We start from the raw sequence: 18,035 nt of genomic DNA, 5'->3' as shown, positions 1-18,035 counted from the left end.
TATTAAATGCAGTCCACCGCAAAGTTCTGTCACATACTTTTCTATAGGTGACAAGTCCCCATTCACTTATCATTGAAATCTGCCCAGGCTTCTTCATGGTCCTTTACAGCAAGAATGAGTTTCAGATGACATATCAGAATGCCAGCGTGAAAGCTTCAGCATCCCATATAAGCAGTTACACTGAGCCCTGTTTTACAATGTATGACAATGATTGTAAAACATCATCCTTATATCAGAGTCTCTATAACAACAGTTGCTTTTTATTTCTGGTGTAGGTTAGGGTAAGTCTTTCTGGGGAACAGGTAGTAATATAACTGGGTTTCATGTGAAAATATTTGCTGTGGGTATTTTAAGAAAAAAATTATTGCCTTGATAATTGCCATCTATATCTCAATCCCTGACAAAGACTACTAAACAACAACAAAAAAAAAATGCGAAGTCAATGATGGTGGTCTGCTTTCTTTTCCATTTCTATTGAATACTGATGTGTTTTGTATTACATTTTTAAACATTCTATAAATACACATTATCTAATCAGATGATGATTATATTGTGTATTGGGGGGGTAGTAACATTATCACCTCTATTTTCTTGGTGACCCGGGGACTGTAACTGGTTCTCATAACACTACAATTTTTTGCTGATTCCACAAATTTTTATTCTTATGACAATTTTATTGGTAACCATTTTGGGCACCAACACTCCATCTCCTGACAACAGTTGAGCTTCAGAAGGAACCTGCAGTTTCTCCTTGGACTGCATTTGAAATCAGCCACAACATTTGTATGTGTAACATTCACTCAAAATAAGGGAGGAACCCATGATAAACAGTGTAACCCCGTGTGACTTGGTTGATCCATGGTGCTTGTAAATCAAGTCTGATCACTGCAACTGCTTAGATCACAGAGTCTCTAGTTCATAGACACAGCGGCATGAGGTAACTCATTTTATTTTTCACAGGTTGCATATTTCCACAGGAAACATTCTCGCTAAATTGTTTGGGAAAAAAAAAAAGACGACAGTTTGTGCTTGGGTGATTGGCCTCCCAGCTTCATGCCATGGTTTCTTTACCTGGCAACCTTCTGTCGTTAAATGTGTGCATGTTGATAACTTCTTCTGTTTTCACAATAACTGGGGCCTGTGGTTTATGCTTTAGCCGACGCTGGCACTTCAGGGACATCCTCAGTTCTTCCACCATAGCACTACAAAAGGACCTCTACAGAAGAACACAGAGAAACTGGCATTATAAAAGTGATAGATGGATTTAATGATAAAATCATCCTTACAGACTGGCCAGAATGCCAGCCTAAAACACTTAAAGTATTTCATCATGATTATAACATGTCATCATATTTTTATAGAAGACACACAATAATGAGAATATTACCTAATATGCTCTAGTTTAAAGAAATCTGGCACCAGATAGTGAAATAAACTCTCAATTAATGAATTTTTATTATTCAAAAGTTTGAACTAGAGTTTCTTATGATTCTGTGTGAAGTTGATTAGCTTTATATAGAAGTCTACCCTAAAATATAAACAGAAACAAATCTCTACCAGACACTCAATAGTGTTTTCTAAGTAATTATATTAGAAGATGTACTTTTCAGGTCACAAGATGAGATACAAAATTTTTCTATAAACATTGTTTCTCCACTGTATATTTCAAAACAATGAAAATGGCAGTTAGACGAACATAAAATATAAGCACAATATCTGGAATTTATTTACAACTCTTGTTATTATAATACCTATACAACATTGACAGTGACTAGAAACATACATAATACAATCATGAAATGGGAACTGGTCACACTTTTAAACACCTAAACAAACATTATCTGTATGTCATCATCAATAAAATCATAACAGAAAACTGAAAATAGTTTACCATGTGAAAAAAGGATAATACTATGATTTTCGTCTTATTTGCAACAGATTCCGACTAATTCTGCATACAAATCTAAGGCTCATTATTACAGCTTCTGGATATTCATATTAGACTTATTGAAATAAAATTCTGTTAATCTCTTTCCTCGTGTGATTAAGACACACAGAACACAGATCCCTGAACCAACTATGTACTATAGATGAAGTTCAGATAGGCTGAGCCTGAAACTAGAATAATATATACAAATTCCAAAAATGCACACAACACAAAAACGTAGACATGTAAGAAAATTCACACAGTGCTAAAGGATGATATGAAACATGATGAGATAAAAATAGGTATTTTGAAATATGCTATTGAGTTAGCCATTGTTCCTTTGAAATTTATCATCCTAGGATATAGGATAAAAATATTATAGTGTATTTATCTGGTATTTTATAAACACTTTGAATGTATAATCTTTTGTGACACTAAAGAAGTCACTACAAATTATTTAGGTCTCAGTGTGTTGTAAAGTACTTCAGAAGGATAGCAAATTGCAACTGCTTTCACAGAGAAAAGCAGCCTGTCTATAGTTTTGTGATTTAGACATAGCTCTAAAACCTTTTTATTACTTCATGGACATATCTTCACTTTTTCTAGTAGGTTCTTTAAGTTGTGTCTCTTCTTTTTAATATTTAAAGGTAGTAGAACTGAGGTCTTTAACATCAGCGTTTATCATATTGTGAGACACAATTCAAATTTGTGTCTCCTGATTTCTCTCATCAAGAATTCCCTGAGTCTGTCTTCTTCTTTTTTTTTTTTTTAACACATTTTTATTGAAAGATAAAATAATTCATATTACATCTCATTTTCTATCCCATCCCATACATCCTCCCATTTCTTCCTCCCTCCCACTTTCACCCCAATCCCCTTCCCTATGACTGGGACCAAGGGGGACCTCCTCCCCCTGATATGGTGCTAGGGTTATCAAGTCTCTTCTTGGTAGTCCGCTATCCTTCCTCCGAGTGCCATTGGGCCTCCCCAACAAAGGGACATGGCCAAATATGGGGCACCAGAGATCCTGTGACAGTCAGTCCCCAGTCTCCACTTAACTGTGGTGAATGTTCTGTCCCTTGGTTAGATCTGGATAGGGGTTTGATGATGACTGTACGTTTTGTCCTTGGTTGGTGCCTTTGATCAAGCAGAACCCCTGGGCTCAGATCCCCTCATCATAATGTTCCTCTTGTAGGTTTCTAGGACCCTCTGGATCCACCTACTTCCCTATCCCCTATATTTTTCTCACCTAGAGTCTCAATAGGATGTCCTCACCTCTATCCCACTTTCCCTATGTTTCTGCTTTCCTTCAGCATTCTTTGCCTTCTTTACACATACCTCTCTACTTGTATGACCCTGCTCTCAGACTTCTCCTTGTTCTGGGGCCTGTTGTGCTGATTCCTTTAGACCTTAATGTGGCTCTGACTTATTTATTGCCTCATATAATCCAAGTGTCACTCACAAACCTCCTTTCACAGGCTATATTATCTTTATTCAGTTTGTTTTATACCCTCAGTGTTGTCCTCACTGTCATTCTTTTTTTTTTTCTCCATCTGACTTCTAGATTTTTGTGTTCCACTCTCCTTGATATGAAAAAAGGGTTGAGTTCTTGTTGCTTGTGCATATATGTACTTTAAACAGCAACCCAGTTAATCATAGCTACACATAAATCCAGTGTCTCACTTTTATTTAACAGTGCTTCTGAGTAAACTGCATAAAGTTTGCATGGACATTAGAAGGTTTTAAAAGACAATAAATAAATTCAAGACTTTAATAATTTTGAATTAGTAAAACAATTAAAGTATTAGTACTTGTAATGTGTGAAGAGTAAATGTGAGTCATGAATTCTCCACTTAATAGAGAATTGTTGTCTGGCATCATTTATTCTTTGTTAAATTATAGCTTTTTAAAAATCAAGACATATCTTAATTCCAGACTCTTCATGCCACCGTCAGCTGGTACATTGAAATGGTGCTTATTGCTTAATACCTTCTATTAGATGTATTTATTAACAACATGATGATAATGATGATGAAGATGGTGATGATGATAACACGGGAGAAATGGAAAAATCTGACTCCAAAAGGGGGAGGTAAACATTGTCTTGAGGTAAGATAGTCTTGATTCTCTGTTGAAACATTTAATAGAAGAATTGATTAATATAATATAGTTACTATAAAAAGGTTAGAAGTTGATCCCAATGACATTTAAAACCATTGTAAGATGTGAATGAATTTAAATGTTTTGCAAGATGGTTTTATTTAATACAGAACTTTCAAATATCAATTAATGTAAACACCTTTTGCAATCTTAACCTCAGACTATTTGGTTATATAAGTTTCATAACAAAACAAAATGTAGACAAGTTTTGTACTAAAACAATAGATAAGTCACTTATTTTTACGGGAAAATCATCAATGTGCATACACATTCTATGAGTAAAGATTCTGTATCACTTATAATAAGGTATTTCATTTTCGGTATTTAGTGCTTGCTTCAGACTATACATTGATACATATGAAAAATTTTAAAATAATATCATATAGTATCAAATTTATAATGTTAATATAAAGCATAGATAAAATCTGCTTCAATTAAATATCCAAACATTATTTTAATCTCTTACAATATTAAGTAATCTTAAGTAAGTTTACATATTTTCAAACCATATCAAATAACTTTCAATTCTCAAGCAAGTCAAGTATGAAATAGAGAAAACATTTATCAATGGATGTTTAATCAATCTGTGGTATTTTTAAAATATAATTTCAAAATAAAATTTTGTTCATTTCTCTCTGAGTGAGCTGAAATTTGTCAGCAAATTTGAACTAGATTTCTAATTAATTTTTGTTTGTTTCTCAACCTTTTTGCACCCTCCCCCATCTACCTTGGGTAATTGTGAATTCCCTAAATAGATCTGTGCACATGTCATCAGTAAAAAAAACTATTCAGAGTTTTTATTAGGCTTTATTCTCTTAGTATGTAGCACAATTTTTTCTATGTAGCTTTAATTTCATATCATTCAAGAGAGAAAGATACTTCTAAATATGGATTGGGATTTTTGAATTTGAATTTGAAGTGTCTTTAAAGTACTCGTGTGCATTTAATATGACTTTTCTAGATTGTCATTAAGAAACAAGAATAGGGGAAAATGAAAGGAAAGATGAGGATAAAAAGAAGCAGAGAGGGAGAAAGGAAGAGAGAAAAGAGTAATGGAATAAGGGACGGCAATGTACCTTGCCTTTCAAACCCTTTTGTTGGGGGTGAAACCCATGTTTTGTGTCCTTTGTTGTGAAACTCCTTAGAGTAAAAACAACAGTATAATGTTTCTCCACATTAAGGTAACAGACTACAAAAAGGAAAAGAAAGGCACAAGGATACTAACCATCATTAAAAACCTCTTTTAGAAAGTTTCAAAAGTTTACTAAACAGTGTCTGGATGGTATGGTGGCACTAACCAAATAGAAGATTCCTGAAAATGAAAATTTAAATCTTTGAGCTTTTATCATGTATAATTGCATTAAAATAAGTAAAACTCTTCATAAAATTCACTACATTTAATGAAGCAACCTGTCATTTACACAACCCTGGAAATAAAAAAAAGGCCTTAATTTCTTTTACATGGCTCTTTTGAAAAGCCCTATGTTGTATTTTGAGTATAAATAAACACACATCAATGCATAAATGATTTCAAATTACCATTGTTAATATTCCAGTATTATTTTTTCTTAATAGCTTACTTTCTAACCTATGTATGATTCACAATGTGGCAGAAGTTGGATAGGACAGACTTGTTTTAATATATGAAATCTACTTGTAAATGTACTCTATATAGAATATCAACATATTTCAAGTTGGCTTTATATTAAAACCTGCAACTGATGAAAATTAACTAGTTCCTTAGTTTTCAAATTTAGTTTTATTAATTTAATGTTAAGTAAATGTATTTGGAATCTAAGCAAGAAATAGTACCATGGCACATTTTACTGACAAACTATATTTTATATGACATGTTGTCTTATTATATAAATGTAATAATGTGACTAAACATTATTCCATTTTTTTATTGAGAAGTATTTATAGTCATTTTGCCGAGGGGCATTGAACATCTACGGAATGATTGTTGAACATCTATCAGACACTGAAGATAAGTGTTCTAATATAGAAAAGCATGTATCAATCAAAATGTTTTGTTTGTGATGTCATTTAAAGTGTTTGTGAGCTAATTATATAGATAGGCTACTCATCTATCACATTCCCCAGTTAATTTATTCAAGAATTGTGAATAATATACAATGAGGGGAAAATCAAAATAGTAATGGAGGTCAGTCACAGGAATTTATGTCAAATTAAATAATAACTGAATAAAAACTAAAATGTAATAAAATATGTAAATCTTATATAATATTTATAGAAATGTTTGTATATTAAGAAAATAAATGTCATTTTATGTGACCAAGTAAAATTTCCCCCTGACTTATCTTTCCATAACCAGCAGTCTTTAAAGAAACCTCTAACAACAAATACCTTATACACTGCAGGTGGTAATTGAGCTAAGGCTAGATGAACTCACGAGGCAGGAAATGGAGAGTGTTAATACACTGATGTTCAAATAGTATATTTAGTTTTATTGCAATTTTTTGAAAAGGTTAGAATATTTTCAAAAGACTCTTAGGAAGAAAATTCACACATCAAATACTGAGAGATAGTTTTGTTTAAAAAAAACTGCTGTAATTTTAGAGAAAATAAAGCTAAACCTGGAAAACTCAAATTACAGATCTCAGGTTTCCACACCAATAGTCTCAGAGCTGTATAAGTCCGTTGATATAGTACTGTCCTCATTGTTCATGAGTTCATCGCCAACTGAACGATTTTCCTATACTCTCTTCTTAGTGATCTTTAATCCCTGCATACTGAAGTTATAACTTAAACAATAAAGTATATAATAATGAGAAATATATGTCAGAACATTAAACAAAATAGCATGATACACTCACCCTGGGTTGTTTTGACTTCAAAAAATTTACCCAATATTTTGCATTACAATTTTCAAATACAGCGAGATTGAGAAAAGTGTAGCACCACTCCATGTTTTTAAATTTTCCTTATTTAAATTTGAAAAACCAATAAATAAAAAGCAAGAAGCTTCAGAAGCTTTTTAATCAGTACAGCAATGGATCCTTTTTTAAGAAGAAAAGTGTTGGTCATCACATTCCTGTTAACAGTCCCATTCATACAACCAGGATGCAGGCTCAGGAAGCTTCTGTTGTTAAGCTGAAGTAGATAAGATGTACCAACTTTATCATTTTTAACAATGATATTAAAATTACAAATGACTTTCTTAATACATGTAATTCTAAAGGTTTGATTCTTATTAACTATGATATTTTCAAATTTAAAACTTTTAACCTTTTAGCAACATTAACAGTTGTAAATAAAACGTGGGTCACATCAGAACTGCTCATAGTTACCTAAGGAAAACCTAATACACACTTGACTAATCATCCTCTTCCCTTTCCTAGCCTCTATCGACCCAGCTTCTGGAAACTGATGTTCTACCATTAGCATCTATCTAATCAATAATTTTAGCTCCCACGGGTGAGTGAGGTTACTCTTAACATAAAGACCTCTCTTTGCATACATATAAGAAATGATAAACTCATATAATACCTTTAGGTCTACATATTGAGTATTTTTTATTTTTGCAGTAAAGAAAGCCTAATAAATCTTAAATTCAGTTGTACAAACGTGAGTTCTGTTTCAACATTTTTAAAACTTCAAAATCAATCCTTAAAACATTGTTGACTGAGATAATTAAAAGGGAGTATGATCAAAGGCTTCAATCAGTTTATCCAAATAACAATCTAACCTACACATGTTCTCACTGCAACTTCATGGATAAAAACAATCAATGAACTGGTAAACGGTCTGTGGACGTGGCTCAGCAGCCAGGAGTGCTTCCTGTACTTACAGAGGACCTGAACCTGGTTCACAGGATCTACATAAGGTGTCTGCAGAGCAACTAATGTCTGACCTCCATACCTGCACTGGCATTCACGGATTCACACATACACACACATAAAAATTTTAAGAGGAAATTTTTAAAGAAATGGTTAAACACATGTGTTTATGTAATAACACTTAGTGACAAAAGAAGCCATGAATTTAAAAGAGAATAAGGAGAGGAATGTGGGAGAACTTGGAGGGGGAATGGAAAGGGAGAAAGTTTTAACTAATTTTTAACCTAAAAAATGTATATAAAACAGGAGCAAATTAAAATTAAAACAAAAAATTTAACTATGTTTTCTAGAGCCAGACATTGCTGAAATGGTATCATAAATTCATGGATTTTAGGATTATCTTTTTTTTTTTTTAACTGAAGGAGGAACCATAGTTTAAAGACTCAAAATCCACTTATAAAAATAAGAAAGAATAATTATTTTTCAAGGTCCAGCCTTAATTTTAAAATATAATTTATAGGGATAAATAAGATATGTTACTGTTATCAAAGGACAGTAGTGGGTTAGCTGATGTGGTTTAGAGTGTCTAGACATGTGTCCTGTTTTGATGTAATTGATGCTAATGTAGACCACATTTTTAAAAGGCATCCAATAGTCCTTATGCGTATCATTGGGGAAATAAGAAAAAACACCCCAATTCTAGAGGGTGACATCAAAATGAAACCAAGTGGGCCACTTATTCAGTATTACTCACAACATTAGCTATAGATATAAAGAATCATATACTTTACAGCTAAAATCTCTTCCACTGAAGATAATCCTAGAACTTTTAACTTTTAAAAATTTACATGGAGTTAAATACCTTCTACCAAATGTAGATGATTAAAATTCTATATCCTTGTATTTTATTTAGTAATCACTTGTAAGTTGTAAATGTTAAAATGAAATCTTTATGCATAATTTATTGAACTGTAGTGATAGAATTTTGTCAATACGTAAATTGTTATAAAAAGCATCACTTCCATTATATCAATCCTTCATTATTCTGAAAGAAATGTGTATGAAAAGATATGAGAATAGCCAGTTTTTAGTTTTTGATTTTTATGAAATGGAATTCACTCACTTTAAAATAAGCTTTCCTTTTAAAATCTCAAGATCTTTTGTCCTGAAAATTTAAGCTAAAGAACTATTTTGTATTACTATACATCAAACTGAACGTTTGAATTTACTGGTGTCTCTACTCCTTATATTTACATCCATCTTATATATGTATAATAACTATAAACAAAAATTTTCTATGTATATACAAACATTTTGTCTCGATTTCTCAAAAAATAATAGAAATCTCTTGTTTAAGATTGTTTTGTATTAGTAACAAGTAACAAGTAGGCTATGACTGGAACAATTGTTTCTAATAGTTCTGTCATACTGTCCACCACAGCATGTCCGTCAAAAGTTAACACTATACATCTCTTTTAATAGCTAAGCATCCACTTTAGTTTTAAGTGTTTAGACATATTGACCATATTTATTTTATTCTAAAAATGATAAAGCTAATATTTGAACACCATTTTATACTATTATTTCAAGGCTATACAATAAAGCTATGTGTACAGAAATTTTTATTTTAGTTTTGCAAGGAAGAAAATATTCCTATATATAAACCAAATAAATATCAAACTGTTATATTGGTCTTCTGGGAAAGCATAATAAGAAAGAATTATGTCTTCCCTTTAAAGAAAGGCAAAGTCATAATAGTTAAAAAATATTTATGCGTGAGTTAATAAGAATTATTAGTTATAAATAATTTTATAAAATTAATGTTCTTAGAAACATGTACACAAATCATATAAATTATTTCTGGGGACTGCATGCTTGAAGTCCATGAAAAATATTAGAATTTGTTGGAACTTCTTAGGACTGGATTTATAGATGGTCATGAGCCACCGTGCAGGTGCTGAGAATTGAACCCAGGAACTCTTGAAGAGCAACAAGTAATCTTAACTATTGAAATATTTCCTCTGCTCCAGTAATCAACATTCCCTTTGTTAAGCAGCTCCCTTTAGCTATGAGGAGCTTTGTCAGGGATATTCTTGGTCTTAAAACAAATGGATATTGGTGGAGATGAGGAAAAGTTTGTTTGAGGGTTTATTCAAATTTAACAGTTACTAGAATCTCACATTATATATATAAAGTAAAAAAAAAAGGCCAAAAAATTAAATTAGTTAGAAAATCCATCTACTTGTAAATTATTTTTTCAGAAAAGCAAAACATATTTTTATCATCCCAAGTGGTCAAATGAAATATTGGAATATAAAGAAAACTATTTTTATTTCAAAAATTAAGATAAATAAAATAACTGTGAATAGCTACATTAAATTTGTTACTTTGAAAGGTAGACTATTCAGTAGTTATCAAAAAATACAATTTATAATTTTTAAATCACTAAAGTCTACATTTTTCAGGTTCATATTTCATTTTTATCTTGGCTACCTTTTGCTTAATTTAAAACATATAAGAGATATTTATAAAAGACTTGTTGAATTTTTTCTAGTTTTTATTTTAGATGAGGTCTTAAAGACATTTTATTTTTATATTTAAATGATATGTATTATTATAATTTCAGTATCTTCAATATAGATCAGAATTGAAATAGACTATCAAATGTTCACAAATTTCATTTAGTAAATGTATATTCAACTGAGATCTTTGTATAATGCTTTTTACAGATCACTCAAATGAGTATATTTCATTTATCTTTTGTAAAATACTAAGATATTATGGAGTGAATAAAGATGAAGAGAAAAGAAAACTGACAATAAAGCATTTTGGAGCTGGGTTATTGAATGATTACTTCATGCTTGTTTTAATGTGTCAAACACTGCAGATATGCTTTCTTAATAAATATTAATTGGGTGACTTCAAACATATTTGCTTTCATTTTAATGTTCTTAATAAAATATAAGCTAAATGAATGTTAAATGTATAATAAATTAAAGTATGAATGTGTATATAGATACGATGATATTTTTCACAGTAAAATCTTGACATATGCTTAATTAAAATATTAAACTCAGATCTCTGAGGACCTAAATTATAACAATAAATAGGAGGAACAATACTAATAAATCAATAATTGTTAATGCGGACATATTGAATTACATAAAAACAGTGGTATCCCACACTATATATAATTTTTACAAATAGGTTCCTATAATTAGTTTTATTTTACTAATTTAAATGATAGAGAGAAGATAGTTATGTTAGATCAGATTAAAGGATTATGTATAGAAAGATGGATAGAATAGATACATAGTAACTAGATACATAGATAGATGATAGATAGGTAGGTAGATAGACAGATAGATAGATAGATGATTGATAGATGGATAATTTTGCCATCAGGTACTGTTTAAGATCCTGGAGATTTTAAAAGGGTAGTATGAGTTAAGTTTTTAATCCTATATTAGAGAAAAGTCTAACTGGGAGAAAGATACTCATAATGAAACAAGAAATATAAATGAAACTATGTGTTAAGAGGTAAGATAGATGTGATGAGTAGGTTCATAAATAAAAGATAGTAAGACTTAATATTTGAGCATATTTTAATAGGAGAAAATCAGCTTCCTCCTGTAATGATACGAATATTTTAAATGATAAAACATACAGCCACCTAAGCATAAAACAATGTACAAGTAACATTCTTTTCAATTACAATAGTTATCACAACACACCTATATCTTGAAGAAAAAGTTTATGCCAAGTGAGGAGACACACTGCCCTTTGTGGCGGGAAGAACTTTCAGGACAACACCAAGTCTAGTCCTTCTACCTGGCCTAAAATGACTCAAGTGAAGAAGAACAAAGGACAGTGGACAGTCCAGTCAACATAAAAGTATGACCCTGTCAATCTGAGGGGAACTTAGTGACGTCAGAGAATGAGCAAACTGCAGAGAAGCTGAAATACTCCAGCTACGGCCAGGGACATATGCTGTAGGCTCTTATGCAGAGTGAGAGAGACTTGGGTTCCTTATAGAATCAGTGTGGATTCTCTGTGAAAATAAGTGATCATGGCCAAATGTTCATTTACTATCAGCATAGTCAATTCCCCTACCTAATGATATATGTCAATTTATTTCATAATTCCTTAAACATCATATTAAGGCCACAGATTTCTGAGATTATGTATATGAAGACTTCAACTGAATCAGTTAGAGGTGATAAACAACCATGTAGATGTGTTTTCAAAATTAAATAACCACACTCCTTGAGTTTTAATGAACAGTAATGATTTTTTTTTAATTATTAAGAACACAGCTCAGGTTAATCAAATGAGGAAACATCTAGAGATAATGACAGTACAATACCAATAGTGTCTATATTCAATTTGTTTTATTTATTATTATGATAGATTTAAGAGAACCATTACATATGGATGGTTAGACATTCTCACTAGAAAACCCAATATCCTTTCATAAATATGGGGCTGATTTTAAAGGAACCAAATACCAGTTATTGGCAAATTATGGAAAATGTCAACTGATGTCTTGATGAATATATTCTTTAGTTAGTCATTTGTTTTTTGCTTTCAGTGCCATTTCCATATCATAAAAAGGACCACAGTACCAACAGTGTATTTATACGTAACCAAATTATGTTAGCATAACAGAACTTGGCTTAGCAATGTTACCAGAAATTCCCAACCTTAATGTTATAAGGGCATAAATTCCACGAATGTCTGAAAACTTCAAAACTTATACATTCCTAAGTCAGATAAAATAGGGTTATTAAAATATTTATTTGTAAATGATGATTAAAAAGGTGTCAATTAATATAATCAAGTGAAAATTTAAAACATTGTGTATTCAAATTTCAGGATCAAAGTGGGTCAACATCTATGAAATAAATCACTCAAACTAAAGGAAGATATAGTTTTACAAAAATAGTTTCTGGTATATGTATTTGAAAGAAAATAACAGAATGTGTTTTTTTACTTATTTTACTGGTTGATGCTATATTTTCAAATATCATTTTTCTGTTCCTTGTATTCTTAACAATAAAATTTCATAAAATTTTCAAATACTAAAGAGACAACACCACACTTATACATTTACTAAAGATCTAAAATAAATACTTATATTTTAAGAAACAGGATGATTATATACGGAAAACTAAATAAATCACTGGAAGATAGAAAATAGTGTTACTCGTTTCATTTCCAGAAATATAAATGTACATACAGAAGTGATGTGTGCTATCGGTGGATTTTATTGTTTCCCTAATATTTATAGAAACAATAAAAGTATAGAACTAGAAATATAGGAGCTAAGTGATCACAAACTTTTCAAGACTAGAATACAAAAGTATTTGTACAAGCGATTAAAGATATTAAAGTACAAAGAAAATTATATTAACTTTTTTGTGGTTATACATATTTTCATAAAGACTTTAAATATAATAACTAAGGGACTCATTAGAAAAAATGAGCAGTGGCAAAACTGTAATATATTTCCATATATGTACTAATTTAGAAAATAAGTAAAAGTATTCATAATGCATGCTAAAATGTCCTAACAAAAATTATGAGGGTAATTCTACCAAAGTTAAATTTTATTAACTATGTAGCTTCATATTGCTGTTTAAAACCTGGGATTGTTTTTGGAACAGTATTTTTGGTTTTATAATACAATTACTCATTTTTCTTCTCTCAGTAACTATATCCTCCCGTTAATCTAACAGCAATGCACTTTAAGAAAAAAAATATTCTCCTTATTTAGTCCTAAATAAGATGCAGATATCTATTTGTCCTGCAACTGACAATTAAACATTTTATCAATAAATTTAAAAATTATGGTGATGATCATGAATCTTGTGAAATATACTAATATATTTCACAAAATATATATCAGTTGTAGAATGAATGATATGAGACAATCAACAGCCACAGCATTTCTGTTATTTGGAAATAGGAGAAGATGTATCACTTGTGTTTTATTATAAGAAAAATCAGTGTTTTAAATTGCAAGAATGTGACATTTACCTTTTCCAATTGAGCGTTTTTTTTGGATTTGTATAAAAACTCGCCCACTGCCACAAAAACTGAGAGCACCAAGCCGGCTGCCAGGACAATGAAGATACCACCAATATTCTGAACCCCTAGAGCACTGGCCTCCTTGCTCTCCTCCTCTGGGCAGCCATTGCCCCGCCACCACTTCTCCTTCATCATGTGCAGCTTTCCTTCCTCCTGCAGCTGAAGAATTGCTATGGTGATTTTGTCTCTATATGGAGAACCTGAGAAAAGAAAACATTCATTAACAATTTCAAGGTAAACAGAGTTTTGCAATTAAAGATTGTTGAAGGATGGCCTGGTGTATTTTGATACCAATTACTGCTTGCTGTCTCTGTTACACACCTGCACCTTGCCTAGACTCTGACCTATTTGACCAATAAAAGGCCATTACACCTGGATAGGGCAAATGTGATAGGTGTGACTAGGGTTCCAGGGAGAGGGAAGACAGAGAGAATCTTGGGAAGAGAGGACACTGGAGAAGAAGGGAGAAGAAGGACGTGGCACCATGGCCATGGATTAGGTGGAGGAGAAGCACATGGCTAGCATGCATGGAGATTTGGCCCAGATGAAGAACATTAGCATGTATTTGGGATTATGAATGGGAGGTAGCTTGATAGAAATTATTAGAAGCAGATGGCATGGGATTGGGACAGGGATCCCATACCTGCCCCATGTGGGAGGTAGGTTAGAGCATTAATATCTGTCTTGCTCCCGGTTAACTAAGGCTATTTTAAAATATAAGAGGTGTCTGTCTTGGTTCATTGCTAGTGGGTTAGAAAATATGACAGTAATAATAATCTTTATTATTAGGCCATACTGGAAGTTTAATAGCAACAAAAGATCATGAGTGAAGGAGAACAGAGATTTTACAAATGATTTCTAGTATCAACATTCATTTTCAGTGGAGAAAACAAAACAATAAAACACAATAACGACTTTCTCACGTACTCTGGTGCCTCACATTTGACCATGTCCCCTGGAGGGGGAGACCTGGTGGCACTCAGAGGAAGGACAGCAAGTAGCCAAGAAGAGACTTGATACCCTATGAGAATATATAGGGGGACGTAATCCCCTTCAAGAACAGTCATAGGGGAGGGGAATAATGGGAAAATGGGGGCAGGGGGAGGAATGGGAGGATACAAGGGATGGGATAAACATTGAGATGTAACAAGAATAAATTAATAAAAAATAAAAATAAAAAATAAATAAAAAAAAATAAAAAAAAAAAACACAATAACCAAAATTTTAATAAGTAAAGCAAGTAGACTTTCTAGACTCTATTCTTTTTACATAATAATGGATATTTAGATTAAAAAGACAAAAATCCCTCTTATTTGGATGATAGAAGCTGACTGTTTCTAAAAAAGACTTAAAGTATTAGATTATTACTAAAATAGTAAACAAAAAGACCCTAACGGAAATGATTAGAATACTGAATTTTGCATGGAAAAAAATCTACATTGAGCATGGAGAATAGGTAAAACAGTATTCTCCACTTCTATGAATGATGGGAAAATGATGTCTCTAGATTTAACCAAGTAAGTTAAGGGTGGTATAATTAGTAGGCAAGTTTCAATGGCATTTCATACTGTGGGGATATTGGGCACTTGGTGTTTTGCTTGCTGTTTGATGTCAATAATATGTCACTTGTCATGTAGACTTTGGTTATAAAAAGCATTATGGCAAAGTCATTCATAATTCCAAGGTCTTATGACCAATAATGTTGTGATTTCTTAATTGCCATTAAAAATCTTAAGTTTGGCTTGGTATTCCTTGCCATAGGAACAAAAAGTTGTATGTGTGATTATGAGGATAGACATCTCTTAGCAACTATATTGTGCGCATAATTTTGCTAAAGTGATGCCTAGCACATAGGCAGAATTAGAAAACTTGCTGCATCTTTCAGCATCTGCCACAAAGGGCTAGACTTGCTTATTTCTACCCAGATAGCTTGTTTTTAAAGTTTCCCGCAAGAATACCATATTTTATGTTCTTTGGGTAAGGGCACAAATAATGCTTTTCTGCTTTCAGAAAACTGTTAAACATTTGATTTTTTAATTCAGTGATATGAATGATGATTTAAGTAAATATATTTCTACTTATAGAACTCTTAGAAAAATAAAGAAAAAAATAATGTCTTGGGCATGATTCTGTTATATCCTTTTGAAAATGATGTTGGGCATAAAGGTACACACTCGTACTCCTAGCATTTGGTAAGTAGAGATAGGCATGTCAGAAATTCACGATCATTTCTGGCTACAGAGTAAATTCTAGGCCAGCCTTAGATCCCCAACACCTTGTTTTAATACATATTCCAGATCCAGAATGATAAACACTGCATTTTCTCTTATATGTGAATGTTAGCTTTTATGCTTTAGATATGTATGTTTTATTTAGAATACAAACAGAGGTTACATAACAATTTAGTTCTGAGCAGGAGGGAAAGGACCTTCTAAGGAAGAGGAGAGAGAATGGAGGGCAGTGTGGAAAAGAGAATTTTTTTGAGCATTGTACTTTAGAAGCTTCCTAAGACATATACACATATAAAAGATTATAGGGAGTTCCCATGTAATAGAGAGCACCCCAACTAAACATTATATGCTACCAAATAAAACATCAAGTACCAGAAATTGGGTATATCTTTTCAAATTATTGGACAAAAAGTTCCCACAGACTCCCACAAATATCACAGGCTATTTCCAATGCTATTGGTAAACATTCACATTAACAGTAAGATATTATTGCTAAAAGGAATACTTATTTATGTCATAGTATATTCAAATGAAACTTTCACTTTCATTAGTATTCATTGTGCTAGAAAGTGCTATACAGATTGCCAGAGGAGAAAATTAATTATAAATCTCACCCAACTATGAATGCTGAAAGATATAAAAACAACTTGGCACAAATGTTATGGAAGAAACCAAAATAAAATTGGATATACAGTATTTTGAATGAGATATAATCCACACCTCATGTTGTTAATCAACACAAAAACTTGAGACTACATATGTCATGGGACTTAGGGGAAAAGCTATAATTATTACTGTATCAAATGAACATCAGAGTAAAATAACCACTGACAATGTACTGTTATATTGATAGATTAGTGTGCTACCCAACCCTTATCAGAGAATCTTCTTTTGTAGTAGATAGGAATTAACTGAGAGACTCACAACTAGAAACATATAGAAAATCCTCATTAATTGTTCTGGGATTTGTGGAAAGGGGTCGTGTACAAAGGTTTCAATAGCCAGAAGGATGGATAACTTCAAAGAAAGAAGCATTTTCCAGACACAACAGAACAGATATGTATACAAACTCACCAAAAAGGAGAAAGAAGAGGATAGTGGGCACAAAGTCCCATCCTTCACCAAGAATCAGTTTGCATTTGATAGCTGCTGGGAGAGGGAAAACTCATTTTCTTCAGTGAGGTGATATTTAGTATATCACTCACAGTCCAGGACAGATACAAGAATGAGTAGGAATTAGTCAACACATATAAGACTCCATGATTGGTTTTGTGTGTGAGGTTTTTGTTTGCTTATTCCTTTTCCCCCCACTAATTTATTGTTTTTTTATTCTTTTTAGATTATAGTTACCTAATTTCCTCCTTTTCTTTTCTCCCTCCAAACACTAGGTTATACCTCTCCTTGATCTTTGTAAATGTATGGCCTTTTTTCATTAACTTTCATTACAAACATTTTGTGTGTGTGTGTGTGTGTGTGTGTGTGTGTGTGTGTGTGTGTGTGTGTGTGTGTTTCTAAATACATAAATACAGTACATGAATGTATGTATTTCCAGGACTGATCATTTGGTATTGGATAGACAAATGCTCTGTCCTTTGCTGGGAAAGACTGTTTATTTAAAAAAAAAAAATGGCATACTGAAAGGACCAGACAAACTCCATTTCATGTTAAATCCAGCCAAGAGCTGAACCCAGATTACAGAAAAAAAACAAAAACTAGTCTAAACAGAAAAATATTCCCTAGCAACACAATCAGCTCACCTTGCGAAAGTCCAAATATATTCTCAGCTGGTCAAGTTGACCAGCAGGTGGCCTGGCAGATAGCAACAAC

The 18,035-nt window shown here is 32.1% G+C and overlaps 1 protein-coding gene across 1 annotated transcript in view; it reads right to left on the bottom strand.

Moving 5' to 3' along the window:
• Nucleotides 1-422: 422 nt before the first annotated feature.
• Grik2 (glutamate ionotropic receptor kainate type subunit 2) overlaps nucleotides 423-18,035 on the bottom strand; it is a 664,108-nt gene continuing 646,495 nt past the window's right edge. The window contains exons 15-16 of the mRNA XM_051164424.1: nucleotides 13,927-14,177; nucleotides 423-1,216 (exon numbers count right to left, since the gene is read on the bottom strand). Of these exons, the coding sequence (XP_051020381.1) occupies nucleotides 1,052-1,216; nucleotides 13,927-14,177 (416 nt within the window). The 3' untranslated portion in view covers nucleotides 423-1,051. The remainder of the gene's footprint in view (nucleotides 1,217-13,926; nucleotides 14,178-18,035) is intronic.

The sequence above is a fragment of the Acomys russatus genome, chromosome 21 (assembly GCF_903995435.1).
Source record: "Acomys russatus chromosome 21, mAcoRus1.1, whole genome shotgun sequence".
Classification (NCBI taxonomy): Eukaryota; Metazoa; Chordata; class Mammalia; order Rodentia; family Muridae; genus Acomys; species Acomys russatus.
The sequence above is the reverse complement of the archived record's forward strand: the minus strand, read 5'-3'. Positions and strand labels throughout refer to the sequence as shown.